This window comes from Amia ocellicauda, chromosome 10, assembly GCF_036373705.1.
Source record: "Amia ocellicauda isolate fAmiCal2 chromosome 10, fAmiCal2.hap1, whole genome shotgun sequence".
Lineage (NCBI taxonomy): Eukaryota > Metazoa > Chordata > Actinopteri > Amiiformes > Amiidae > Amia > Amia ocellicauda.
Genome location: NC_089859.1, coordinates 30,060,645 through 30,075,675, shown reverse-complemented (window position 1 = coordinate 30,075,675; position 15,031 = coordinate 30,060,645). Strand labels below are relative to the sequence as shown.

The window sequence follows — 15,031 nt, the reverse complement described above, 5'->3', positions numbered from 1 at the left end:
TCATGCTTGTTCTATATCAGTGTTTCTAGGTCCTGGGAACCAAGTGTCCTGCTAGTTCTTGCACCAACCAAACTCTAAAATTATGAAACGTATTAATAATTCAGAGCTCAGTTTGAATAAAAGCCAACAGGACAATTGGTTCAAGGGTTGAGAACCATTTGTCATACATGAATGATGTAACTACAGCTGCAACACACAAGAGGTCTCCAAAGATCATCCACACAAATTGGGAGCATTACTACAATGTAAACCACTGAAGGACAGGTCAGTGCAAAAAGAAGTGAAGCTGGAGCTACAAGGGCCGGGAATCCTTGTCTGCGAGAAGTCACATCCAACAACAGTGGAAGGCACATGGTTGCATTTCAAAAATATATATTTTTTCTAGATTATAGATCAAAAAAACGAAATATATTCATAACAAGAGTTTTTATTCCAGCAGCAAAATAGTAACAATAAAATAGCACTGATTACACAAAGGTTATTGTTTACCCCTTACTAGATAATATAAATTATGTGGGACAATTATTTCAGAAAATACTTGCTTTAAAATATTCTAAACTTCAGTTTAATTGGATCTTGGATCAAACAACAATGCCAACATTGCATTCTTAAGCAATACTGCCCCCAAGTGTTTATGAGACATGAGTGTGGTAGTGTGGCATTCCTACAGACAGTGAAGCCTAATATTTAACAACTTTAACAAACTTTTAACAAAAGGCATCCCACTAGTTAATATTTAAGCAGTAATATGTTCCATCTCTTATTTATTCATTAACCCAATGGAAAAATGCAATCACGTATCTTTGCTTTTCGTTTTCATTATCCATTTACTTGGATATAATTAAACTATCATTGAACACATGCAATGAATATTTATATCACTGTAGCAGGTTTGAAGATTCACAGAAAAACTTAATCCAAACTCTAAAGGCTCTTCTGCTTTCCAGTTTGAACCAGTTACTTAGACCTATTTAACCATGCTTTTTATGGGAAAATGGGCAAAAAACCAAATAGGTTATTAAGAAAATAAATGAACCCCAAATTAAATAATTGGTACAAAAACCACCAGGGTGGGACTTCCCCAGGACCAGGATTGGTAACAAGTGGATTAGATAGTCTTTATAATGTATTCTCTGTTTTCGGTTAATCAAAGTACATCTTTGCCTGCCCTACTCAAACACAAAAAGCCCCCCCCCTTTGGAAATAATTCACAGACCCTTTCCCTTCCCCTTATAGACACGTCCCTCTATCGTGGTACTATCCAGTGCTGGATTCATCTGACCTTGAACAAGTCCTCTGGATCAATATTCATTCATGTTTCGGGCAGCTGGAAAACTCCAGCTGGGGATGTTTCAGAGGTGTCTGCACACAAATTCCTCAAAATGGGTGAGAATATATATTATGTGTTCACTTTCTGTGCCTTATTTTAAATCTCAATCAAATACAACATGTTATGAAGTAATTTGCAGATATCAAAACATGATTTAGAGATATCTCTAAATAAACAGGAAGTTATTTGCAGATATCTTTAAATGATTTGGAGATATCTGTAAAGCATTAAATATATCTTGAAATATCTCTAAATAATAAATTGGCTTGCCATAGATCTGCGAAGAACGCAACTCATAATCATTTCCTTTTTCAATTTCAGGCAATGGAAAAGCCTTGCATCTTAGTCACTACCCCAGGCATTTATGGTATCTTCAAATGTTTTATACCCATCCTGGAGAAACACTTCACTGTCATCTACACTGAGGAATTTGCCAGGTGTAAAGAAAGGTTCGCAGACACCATCCAAGCTGTCTTATTGTGGTACACACCAACAGTTGACCGTGACCTGCTGCAGTCTTTGCCCAACCTGAAGGTGGTTGCAAACGGGGGAGTAGGGGTGGACCATCTTGACATACCCCTGATCAATAGCTTTGGGGTGAAAGTTACCAATACCCCCCAGGTTGTTGATAATGCCACTGCAGATCTAGGCATGGCCTTGATGTTGGCATCAGCTCGGAGACTTATAGAAGGTAAGAGAAAAGTGCAGGGCATTTGGATTGACAGTATAACATTCTTGTGACCCATTTTTACCCCTGCGGTCACATACATAGAGATCTTTTTCCTTGTGAGATCTTGCTTTGGAACTTAAACTTCAAAAATGAAAAGGAAACCCCCCAAACATCAATAGCTCTGAATAGCAGTCTAGTGTGTCCAGAGACTGTGGCCATAGCTTACGTAGACAACACTGTTTATCCTGGTCCACTCAATATAATAAAAGAGTTTATTGAAGCTCACATTACTTAACCCCCGTATGCATTAGCCTAATTCACAAAAAGGTTAAATGTGAGAATCGGTTGGGGTTATATATACTTTGTTGCAAATATAGGTGTATCCATTGTACACATGCTTTACTATAGCAAGCAGACTCCATTACAGAGAGCAGGGTGGGGAGAATTAAACTTTGAGTTGTAGTAATAATAATTACTGTCAGTTTATAAATAATTATTATAATTCAGTAGTTCTCTTTTGGGGTTTTGGAAAGTGTTAACACATCTATAAAGTAGATTTTCAGGAGTTATTTGAACATTTATACTACTGACCTTGTTCTAATTAACGATGTGTTTTATTTATTTATTTACATAGTGAATATGTAAAACACTGGTCTGGTCAAAAAATATTTAGGCTGGTCAATGTTTCCATCTACTAGCCAAAGAGGCTGGTTCACCAAAAGCTCACTTTTAGGCCCTGCTTGTGCGTCTATATGTGGGTCACAGAAACAGTTATGTAGCAAAACATTGATAGGATGTGATGGGCATGATTTATAAAATCATGGAAGTGAAAGGTGTTGTTTCTATTTATTGGCAGGTCACAACCATTTACTTTCCCATGAGACTGAATACTCATCCAAGGTGACCCTTGGCTTTGATGTCAGTGGTGCTACTCTTGGCATCATTGGAATGGGGAGGATTGGCTATAAGGTAGCCCAGCGAGCGCAAGGATTTGACATGAAAATCTTATATCATAATCGGAATAAGAGGTAGGAATCATCAGCAACAGTAAGGACAAACCATAGCATAGCACAAAGCATGTATTGTTTTTATACATGACTTAAGTTCTGTACAGGCCAAAGCCAAAATGTATGAGGTAATGTCATTCACATTGTGTTTCTTCTTAGGGGTCTGGGATTCCATTCACGATAAAAAAGAACTTTAAAATCATCTACTTTGGTTTTGTGACTCTATGATAAACACAGAAGTACATGAGCTTAGACATCAAATTCTCATCATTCATGTTACCAGCACAGTATTCTGCTGAACGATTGTCTTTTCTTACACTGTTGGTGGAGAGTTTGGACCAGATTAAATCAAAACTTTGACCCACCCGCTAATAGAAAACTACAGAACTGTACTCAGTTGCGGCTTCATTTTTAGTAAGATGGCACTTTCTTCTAATCATAAATGTAACCGATATGATGAATAGGTTTGTAGTTTGCTATCAGTGGGTGGGTCAAAGTTTTGATTTAATCCAGCCCTTTGTCTCCAATCTTTGCCAGAGACAGTATGATTTACCTCTGGTTTTTGGTCTCTGTGTTTTTTACTCCTAACAGGACAGAGGAAGAGGAGACAGCTGTGGGAGCCCATTACTGTGAGAAAATAGAGGAACTGCTGCAGAAGTCTGATTTTGTCATGTTGGTGGTGAACCTGTCTCCTCAGACACACAAACTGATAGGAGCGAGGGAGTTGGCCCTGATGAAACCCACTAGCACACTCATTAACATCAGCAGAGGTAAGTTCAATTGGCCTCTAACTCACACAAATGTAAAGAGAATATACATAGATTTGAAAAAGCTTTGCATACCAAATATTGTAAATTGAGTCTTGAGCAAGAATGTTTGTTGGGTTTGAATTGTAGTGCTGTCAGTAACAGTAATCCTACCAGCACAAAATAATTTGCTTACAAAATATTGTGAAGATAATCTATGAACTGAAATGGTTACATGCATTAAATACCTCATTGCAATTACTTTTGTCTCCATTTTACAGAAAATTTTGTTACATGAGTATAAATCAAACTCAGATATATAGAACAGTAATCTGCTCTTTTGGTTTGTTAATTAAAACAGTACTAGTTCAGCACTGCTGTGTTCTGCTGTTTCTTGCAGCAGGTTAAAGAAAAATACATTGAAGCTTGTGTTATATAGAATGCTCGACATGAAAATTGTTGTTGTATCAGAAAACAAAGAAGATGAGATTGTGCAAAGCAGCGTTCTATTACTGTTATGATATAGCACAATGTCAATTAATAAGTCAGCCATTGAGGCAAAGCTCTACCCTACTTTAACTGCAAACTATCAAGCTTAACCTATTTAGGAGAATTTATTAATAATCAACACTATAGTTCCTGGAGTTAAGAAACTCAAAGGAAAAAATTATGGGCAATTTAATTATTAATGGAGAGTATAAATATTCAAGGAGAACTCAAAAAGATAGAAACCCTACATCTATAATCCTCTTATTACTATCTGTAGATAAGAAGAACATAAGAACATAAGAAAGTTTACAAACGAGAGGAGGCCATTCGACCAATCAGGCTCGTTTGGTGTCCATCAATAACTAAGTGATCCAAGGATCCTATCCAGCCTATTTTTAAATGGTCCCAAATTTTCAGCTTCAGCCACATCGCTGGGGAGTTTGTTCCAGATTGTGACGACTCTCTGTGTGAAGAAGTGTCTCCTGTTTTCTGTCTTGATCTGGAAAAGCTCCTCTGGTTTGATGTGGCCGAGGCCTTTCATGATTTTGAAGACTGGAATCAAGTCCCCACATAGTCTCCTCCTTTTCCAGCGTGAAAAGGTTCAGTTCCCTCAGTCTCTCAGTAGGACATTCCCTTCAGACCTGGAATAAGTCTGGTTGCTCTCCTCTGAACTGCCTCTAGAGCAGCGATATCGTTCTTGAAGTGTGGAGCCCAGAACTGTCCACAGTATCCAGATGAGCTCTAACTAGTGCATTGTACAGTCTGAACATTACTGCCCTTGTTCTCAATTCTACACTTTTGACAATATACCCTAGCATTCTGATTGCCTTTTTATTGCTTCCCCACATTGTTTGGATGGAGAAAGTGACGAGTCCACATAGACTCCTAGGTCTTTCTCATGCGTTACGTCATCTAGTTCTATTACTCCCATAGTGTAATTATAGTGGACATTTTTGTTACCTGCATGTAATACCTTGCACTTGTCCATTGAATTTCATCTGCCAGGTGTCGGCCCACAACTGAATATTATCTAATTCCCTTTGAATAGCCTGTGCTGCAGAGATTGTATCTGCTGAGCCACCTATTTTAGTATCATCTGCAAATTTGACAAGTTTGCTAACTATCCCAGAGTCCAGATCATTAATATAGATTAGAAAAAGCAAAGGCCCTAGTACTGATCCCTGTGGAACTCCACTAACAACCTCACTCCAGTTAGAAGCGACTCCTCTAATTGACACCCTCTGTATTCTATACATCAACCAGTTCATAATCCATCTACTTACATTACCCTGAATACCTACTGTTAAGGTACAACCACTTCACGGAGAAGTGAACCCCTCGGGTTCCCTGGACTAAGATAATCCCTGGACTAGGCTAACCCAGTGCCGTCAGTGCAGGATGGTGGATCCTCCACAGGAGACGAGCTCAGGAAGAATAAAGTAATCGACACAATGCCAGATCGTTTGTCTTCGGTTTATTTCTGCCACAGCACACAATTTTATACATGTCAGAAGTCCGTTTCGGGGCAGGACATATTACCAATCTAGTTGCTAGGCAGACGTGGAATGTGTCCGATATCATAACCCTTAACACACTTGAGAGTTTCGGTTGACATATCTGCACGGTTTGCCTAGCAGTAGATGATGTGGGACTCTATCTTATTTCTGGTTTGTCTGAAGAGCAGAATGTATACGGTTTATGTTGTCAGCTCTGAGCTGTTCCTCAAAATATAATATAAATATAGGGAGTTTGTGATTTGACATTTCCAAGATAGAGTCAAGGGGAAGGCCATGGGTTCAAGTGTCTAGACTTTCACAGAAACACAGTTACGCGCGAGTATGTTATTTCTGCAATAATGACAAGTTTCAGCCCCCCTGCCACGGCAACATTTCCAGTGAGATATGCCAATGTCAAATCTGCAACATCTGTTCTAATCTAATCCTACAATAAGAATACAATACAATGAGTTACATGGTTACAGTATATTAAATAATCAGTATGCCTACCTAATGTTATATAAAAATCCTTGTACTCTGTTCTCCCAACATGCAGAGTATTATACAGTGGGTATATACAATACATAGGGGGCAATTTTACCCCAACACCTACAGCTTCAAATTTGAGGATCAGTCTTTGGTGTGGAACCTTATCAAAAGCTTTCTGAAAATCTAAGTATATCATATCATATGCTTTCACATGATCTACAGCTGCAGTTGCATGTTCAAAAAGACATGATCTGCCTCGTCTAAACCCATGTTGACTATCTCCAAGAATATGGTTTTCATTAAGATGCTCCTCTATTTTCTGTTTAATAATTGTTTCCAACATTTCACAAGTAATGCAGGTGAGACTGATTGGTCTGTAATTTCCTGGATCAGTTTTGTCCCCTTTCTTGTGGATTGGTATGACATTTGCTGTCTTCCAGTCAGTTGGCAAATCCCCTGTTCTAAGTGTCATTTGGAATATTTGAGTTAGTGGCCTATAAATAGTTTCCCTCATTTCTTTAAGTACTGTTGGAAATATACCATCCGGCCCAGGTGATTTGTTTGTTTTTAATTCTGCTAGTCCCTTTAGTACTTCCTCCTCATTTATCCTGATCTCTCTTAGGGTTTGACTGGACTGATTGTTAACCTGTGGCATGTTATCTGTTTTTTCTTTTGTAAAAACCTCTGTGAAATACTCATTTAGAACATTTGTTCATTTTCCAAGATACTTCAGTTTTTGCCCTTTAGCTGTTTCACTTCCTCCTTTATTGGCCTCTTGCTGTTGTAGTATTGAAAAAGCTCTTTGAATTAGTTTTAGCTCCAAGAGCTATTTTTCTTTCTATTTCCCTCTTTGCTTTCCTGATCCCTTTCTTAAGATCTCTTTGCAGTTCAACATATTCTATGTATTTTATTTAGTCTCCATCCCTTTTGTATACGCTATACAACATTTTCTGTCTCTTGATATGTTTTTGCATACTTCTATTAAACCATTTTGGACAATCTTTTTTGGTCCTCAGTTTGCTAAGTTTTGGTACAGATTTCTCCTGAGCCTCAAGTAGTATATTCTTAAAATATAACCATCTGTTCTCAACCGAATCTGTATCCAGTGTGCTCCAGTCTAACTCTTCTAAGTGCCGCCTCATACCTTCAAGGTTTGCTTTTCTAAAATTGTAGATCATTGTTTTAGACTTGGTCCTTGTTTTTTTTTAAGTATGCATGAAAGCTAACTATATTGTGATCACAGTTTGCCATTGGTTCTCTAACTAGTGTCCCTCTGACTCTATTTTGGTCATTTGAAAAGATCAAACCAATGCATGTGCTCTGGTTGGTTCCCCGACAAATTGAGTTAGAAAGCAATCATTTACCATCTCAACCATTTCTATTTCTGCTTCTGTAGTCCCCACCGTCTTTCCCAGTCTAAGTTTGGGAAATTGAAATCCCCCATTATAACAGCCACATCCTTGCTACATTCAGTCCTGATTACATTGTACAATGCAGCATCTTTCTGAAAATCTGAGTTTGGTGGCCTGTAACACACCCCTACCACTAATCCTCCAGATCTCTTGTTCAAAAGTTTAACCCACAAAGATTCTGTTTCGTTACTAGGATCTAATTTGAGTTCTTCTGCCTCAATGTCATTTCTGACATATAATGCTACCCCACCCCCTCTTCGATTTTGCCTGTCCCTCCTAAACTGTTTGTATCCTTTCAACTTGTATTCATCCCCATCATTTTCTCTAAGCCATGTTTCTGTCACTCATACAACATTATAGTCACACGCCAGCACTGTGGCTTCTAGATCTAACATCTTGTTCCTTATACTCCTGGCACTGAGGTACAAACTTTTCAGGACTTTCCTACTAGCCATTTCCCTTTGTTTTCTTTCCTCAGTGGAACATCTCCCATTGTCAGAGCTCCCTGCCCCCCTGGTCCCTAGTTTAAATGATTCTAAATTTCTCTGCACATACGCTCTCCCAATGCATTAGCCCCCTTCTGTTGAGATGTAGACTGTCTGGTTTGTACAGGTCCCATCTATCCCAGAAGAAACACCAATGCTCCATAAATCTAAAACCCTCTTCCCTACACAAAGATTTCAACCACGTGTTAAAATTTCTAATCTCTGCCTGTCTCCCTGGCCATGCATATGGTACCGGAAGTATTTAGGAGAAAACTACCGTGCAGGTTCCTCTGCCTCTTCCCTTCCTTTTCCTATGTCATTGGTTCCAATGTGGACCATGACCAGTGGATTCAACCCGACTTTGGCCAGTAGCCCGTCTATGAATTTAGGGAGATCTGCATCCTGAGCACCAGGCAGGCAAGATACCATGCGGGTCTCCTTATCACTAGAACACACTGTGTGATCTACACCTCTAAGAATTGAGTCTCCTACTATAACTACCTCCCTGTTCTGGGGGGGAGTGGGCATCATGGTCCTCTGGTGCTCAACTGCCCTCCCATCACCCTCTGAGCTGTCACTGTCCAACTCAGTGTCGAGCAGTTGGAACCTGTTGGGCATTTCTAGCTCTTGGGGTGTTTCTAGGGGCTGTGCGCGCCTTTTTCTGCGGTTACGACCTACTGTAACCCAGCAGTTCTCTATGCTGTCCTGCTCTGAGGTCTCAACTCTCCTAGGTTTTGGCGTACACACCATGTCTCTCATGGGCTGATTGACCAATTCTTCTATATCACTAATACAGCGCAGATCAACAAGCTGACAACGTTCACAAATGAAACCTTCTTGGATGAGTTCATCCAGGAAGGCAATCATTCTGCAAACCTGACAATGTAGTGGCCACATGCTTCTAAATGTTATAGTTGTTAAGTCTCTTGGTTCCTGTTCCCTAGTAAACTTCTTAACTTTTTGTGACCGAGAAACAGCACAGCTCTTTCTCAACAGCTTCTTTCAGTAGCTTTTGTCTACCTGCCCCTAATTCACACCTAACTGGCTCCACCTGGAACAGAATTCCTGCTAGTCCTTCACTAAATCACCTTTATACAACCTATTTACTTTCACCATCTCAGCAGCTGAACTGAATTTACTTCAATTAAGGCAAACAACAGACAAGATTAACTTCAATTAAGGCGAAGTGAAAACAAAATGAGGAATGCTAAGATTGGTCTGAAACTAGGAAAACAATAAGAAGATGGCTGCCTCTCACCTGTACTCTGTGTCTGTTTGTGGCAACTTGTAAATACTTCTGTTTTCGATTTACCCAGTATAAGTAGGGTACAATACAGTTTATAAAACGACAATAATTAGAGAGATTAGAGCTTCCAAAAGATTACATAATCTAAATATATGACCATCAAGCATCTTCAGTTATCTTATAGTTTTAGTTTTTAAATCCTCTCTGAATTATTCAATCTGAATTTCTCATAATTTTAAAATAGTAAATGCCACAATGCCACCAAAATAAAAACAGAATGAAGTGTTTACAAATATCGGCTTTTAAAGGATGTGTCCGTCTGATACAAGTGTTCTCTCTTTTGCCTGTGAAGGGTTGGTAGTGGACCAGGAAGCGCTTGTAGATGCTCTTCAGAAAGGAACGATTCACGGTGCAGCACTTGATGTCACATACCCTGAACCGCTGCCAAGGTCAGTGCATGTAAAAATCTAATTCACCAGGTTACCATATATTGATTTTCAAGGTTTGCAAATCCCTTCATGGCCAAACAGCTTCTCCTTATTGTAACAGGTTAATGTACTTAGAAATATAAAAATGCAAATGTGTGCTTTGTTGGAGAAATACCATTTTTTAGGGATCCCGTCTTTTCATCACGAACAGTTCATCACCAGCAACCGTTCATCACGAACATTTCATAAAAAGCGTCAGTTCATCATCAATTTGCATATGCATAATTAATTTGCATATTCCGCTACAAACACGGACTGTCTGTTTTGATTTAGATCGAACATGTCCTACAATTCCAAAACAGAATTTTAGACTGACAGCTGTAGTCAGTTTTTCAAAGTACATATTCAATTCAGAAAAAAATATGGAGAGTAATTTGTGCCAAAATAAATGAATAAATAACGGAATACATAGGCATACATGAATAAATAAATAAATAGATAAATACATATATTTCGATGTATTTCCTTTTTTATTCATCTATGCATTCATTTATTTCATATTATGTTTATTTTGTATTTTATGTATGTATGTATTTATTTATTTATTTATTGTGGCACAACAATGTTGTATATAAGGAAAATAAGAGTATTTAACAAATATTGAAACCACCCCACACAGCTCCCCTTTGGTTAAAGGAAGAATAATGATATGTAATTCAAAAAGATCCCCAAAGAGCAGTTTATTCACGCAATAGAATGCAATTAATAAATAGGTCAGATTAAACGAGCAGATAATAACATTAAAAACTGTTTAGCACTAGAACTGCCATTTTGCAATTCAAAAGTAAATATGTCTGCATATCTGAATTTCTCCCGCATATTTGTTCTTATGTGTTACACAATATTTTAATTAAATACATATAGGGCTTTTCAGCTGTAAACTCCTTGAAATTAATAAGTCATAAATACTTTCTTCTCCAACTGCCAGACCTGCAGTTTATGCAGTAGACTAAACTGAATATAATATAGCCCACAATCTGGACTTTGTAATAACATTAGTCACTGTGAAAGAGTTATAATCGTGTTGATTCCTGAAACGTGATTTTCTACACATTATTCATATATTATTATCAAGAATTATTTTATTAGCAGATTTGCACCTAATATAGCTCTTGTCTGCCTGTCCTGATCGGCTCAGCAAGTTTCTAACTTTCCACTGGATTTCAATCTGTACATGTTGGTTCATATTGTAACGACCCCCAGGTCTGAGGGTGATTACTGAAATAACACATGACAGGTGGGAAGTTTCAAAAACAAACTGAGGTTTATTCAGAAGAACTGAACTCCCAGAACTCCTGTTAGAAAAAACACTCAGACCTTTACTTTCTGTTACTCCCACTCCAACTCACTCTGTGGCGCATCATCAAACCCTGATATATCCCCCTGACACATCATCCCCACCCCCCAATCCCCCACATATACACACACACACACACAAGGTCCCTGAACCGACCCACCCTCCATTCACACTTTTACAACCCCCCATCCAATATACTGCCCTACTTGCACACACACACATATATACACACTGCCTGGCACTTTACTAGTCCAAGCCAGTATCGTTACAATATGTACGTATTCCTCACAATATGTATTACTGGAATATTAGATAATGTAAACAGTTTTCCTTTATACTTGGCCTACTGCCTGAGCCTTCATTTAATAAATTGTCATATTCTGTGCAGAATGAGGACAGTCTGTGCGACGTGAATGCACCCTTTGCATACACACCAACAGAGTGATACATTGATCGATAAAAAGGGGAGAAATTAAAGCATTTAAAAATATTATACAACAATACTACTAAGGGGTGGGTGAAATTAAAGAGATGAAAGAGACGTGGGTAACTGTAGGATGTGATAAAAGTCTGTTTTGGAATCGTAGGACATTAAGGAATATTCAATCTAAATCAAAAGAGATTTGTAAATTAATATGCATATTGCCAATGAATATGCAAATTGCCGATGAACTGACGCTGATGATGAAATGTACCTGGTGATGAAAAGTGCGTGATGCAAAGTCATAGATCCACTTTTTCTTTTACCTTTTTGTGGAAGGGTATATAACATATTTAGCCAGTTTAGAATGTACTAAATAAATTAAAACATCATATTTTGGGGGAATTTCCCTTCTTCTGTTTCAGCTGAATCGTTGTATTGTTCAAATAATGCCTGAGACAGAATTTTGAGTCATGTTGTGCGTGTCAGGTTCAAAATCATTGTTTAAAAGTCTGGTCCCAAAACAAGTTTTCCTCTGTGTCCTAGACAACATTATCTTGAGTAATATTATCTTCCCAACCTCAAGGATCATCAGGTCTGCTGGCTGAAAACTATCATTAATAAAGTAGCCATGGATTAATGTATGTTTTTCTTAAATGGGTACGTGACCTTTCATGTGCATTTCCATAAACTAGTGGTTCTTAAATATCCTGGACAGGGTACCTGATACACTAACATAAACTCAGACCCCCAGCAGGGCAGCCTTTTTAATGCAATGAGGTTATAATGTCAAACACTGGGAGAGACCCAAAGCCACCAGTTTGTTAGGTTGTATCTTAAATAATCTGGTCTATTGTGTAAAAGCTTTAACAGGGTAGCACCCTCCTTAATGGCCCACCTTTTGTTGTTAAAATCACTGATCTCTTTATTTGTCTTCACAGAGATCACCCATTGCTCAGTCTTAAGAACGTCATTGTGTTGCCTCATTTGGGAACCAACACGTACCAGACAAGCCAGAAGATGGTCGAGAGGATGGTGACTAACACCCTGGCTGTTCTCAATGGCAGCCCGCCCCCCGATGAAGTGAGACCCTGACTTGTGGACTGTGAAGACGGGGGAACTTTACAGTGCACAGGATCCCCTGGAATCGCATGGGGCCCCTGGGTGTTGTCTTCTAAATGTTTGATGCATGTCAAATTGGGCTTTAAAACACAGTTAATTTCTTCATTCACTTAAAACTGACTTCCTGTGATGTTTCTTTTGTAGCGTTACCCCCAGCTTCAGGTTGCTTCTCCCTTCTTTTGGAAGAGAATGGGGCTAAAAGTTTTACTATTGTATTTTTGAATAGTTGAAAAAATAGTGGTGGTGAGATAAATTGCATAAATAGAAATCACTAAATGTGGTTGGAAATACAAAACACAATGTCAAGTTAAAAAATATATAATCTTGTTAATTGTAATAAATTAATTAATAAATAAATAAATAAAAATAAACAATACAAATTCCTGTAGAGTAAATTGATAAATGTTGTGCCACGTGGAATGTATGTATGCATTAACAATCTGTTCCACTAGAGGGAGAGATACTCAATATTTCCAATTGAAACGATCATAACGCCATTTCCCTGAAAAAGAAAGACAGCCATTACCGAATGGGAAGAGCCTTCTGACCCGTCAATCAGTGAAAGCTTGTATCTAAGCTGCCCATAGGGGCCCTGCTGTCGGGAGGAAGACCCGCCTCCGGCGTCTGTGAAAATTCTCCTCCTGTCAGCTGTACTCTGCCATTTCTTCATCATGAAGGCCGTCTGATCAAGCTACCCCAGAAGAGTAAGGGCTGTCTTTCTTTTTCATGGAACCGGGGTTATGATAATAATGTATCGTTCCCTTTCAAGTCAAAAGACTTCCCATTTCCGAATGGGAAGGCTATACCAGAACTGTCGCGAGTCCTGATGCCTTACGTAAGCCCAATCCCATTATGGCAAGCGCCTGTAGTACCCAGGGTAGGGCTGTAAGGCTGTAGAACCTTGTCTGTTGACCGGACCAGGTCGCAGCATTACACAGGTCTTCTAGTGAAGCGCCATGAATGAGAGATCACAACATGGCCTGTATCCTTGTGGAGTGCGCTGAGATCGGGCATGGGGACTCTAGCAGTCTCATAGGTAAGCCGGATCATGTCTGGCAGTCGGTGTTTGGAAACAGCCCACCCTCTGGTAGTAGAACCATAGCATAACAGCTGATCAGATCTGTGGTTGTGTGCAGTCATTTCCATATAACACTTCAGTGCCCTGATGGGGCAAAGTGTGTGTAGTCTGCGGTCCTCATCTGACACATGTGGAGGGGGGTGAAAAAACTCGAGGACAATTGGTTGATTTATGTGAAATGCTGACACGACCTTAGGTAGGAAGGCCGGGTTAGTCCTCAGAGTAACTTTGTCATTGCTTCCAGAGAAGATCAGACAGGTTTTATCCACAGTCAAGGCATGCATTTCGCTGATTCACTTCTGTTGTGTTGTCTGTCCGAACTAGGACATGTCGAAAGAGGCACAGCACCAGCAGCACTGCTTGCAGCTCCTGTGACTTGATGTGGGCGGTCGACCAGAGACCACTCCACATCCCCTTCACCCCTATTGCATTCCAGAAATAAAAAAGGCAAACGGAGTGTTATTGTATATTGTCAAAAGTGTAGAATTGAGAACAAGGGCAGTGATGTTCAGACTGTACAATGCACTAGTTAGAGCTCATCTGGATACTGTGTGCAGTTCTGGGCTCCACACTTCAAGAAAGATATCGCTGCTCTAGAGGCAGTTCAGAGGAGAGCAACCAGACTTATTCCAGGTCTGAAGGGAATGTCCTACTGAGAGACTGAAGGAACTGAACCTTTTCACCCTGGAACAGAGGAGACTACATGGGGACTTGATCCAAGTCTTCAAAATCATGAAGGGCATTGACCATATCAAACCAGAGGAGCTTTCCCAGATCAGCAGGGACACACGCACCCGGGGACACAAATGGAAATTGGGCTTCAAAGCATTCAAGACAGAAAACAGGAGACACTTCTTCACACAGAGAGTCGTCACAATCTGAACAAACTCCCCAGCGATGTGGCTGAAGCTGAAAATTTGGGAACATTTAAAAATAGACTGGATAGGATCCTTGGATCTCTCAGTTATTAATGGACACCAAATGAGCACGATGGGTCGAATGGCCTCCTCTCGATTGGACACTTTTAATAAAACGATTATTGACATATTGTATTTCACAACATAACAGTTTATACATACTATGATATTAAACTTGAAATTTGAAATACATATTTTACCTTTACTTATAAAAATAAGTACTGTAAAAATACAAACAAATGTAGTAAAACAATGCAAGAACTAAATATGAAAAATGCCCTAATAAACTCTTTAATAATCAAAATGTAATGTTAGTCGTCGTGGGGACCCCATGCCCT

General features: G+C 39.2%; 1 protein-coding gene across 1 annotated transcript; it reads left to right on the top strand.

Annotated features, from left to right (window-relative positions):
- The first annotated feature begins 1,236 nt into the window (after positions 1-1,236).
- Positions 1,237-14,989, top strand: LOC136760462 (probable 2-ketogluconate reductase). Its single transcript, XM_066715872.1, has 6 exons — positions 1,237-1,386; positions 1,652-2,021; positions 2,857-3,028; positions 3,599-3,777; positions 9,723-9,819; positions 12,518-14,989. The coding sequence occupies exons 1-6, from the start codon at positions 1,315-1,317 to the stop codon at positions 12,669-12,671; spliced, it is 1,044 nt and encodes a 347-aa protein (XP_066571969.1). The 5' UTR covers positions 1,237-1,314; the 3' UTR covers positions 12,672-14,989.
- Positions 14,990-15,031: the final 42 nt, after the last annotated feature.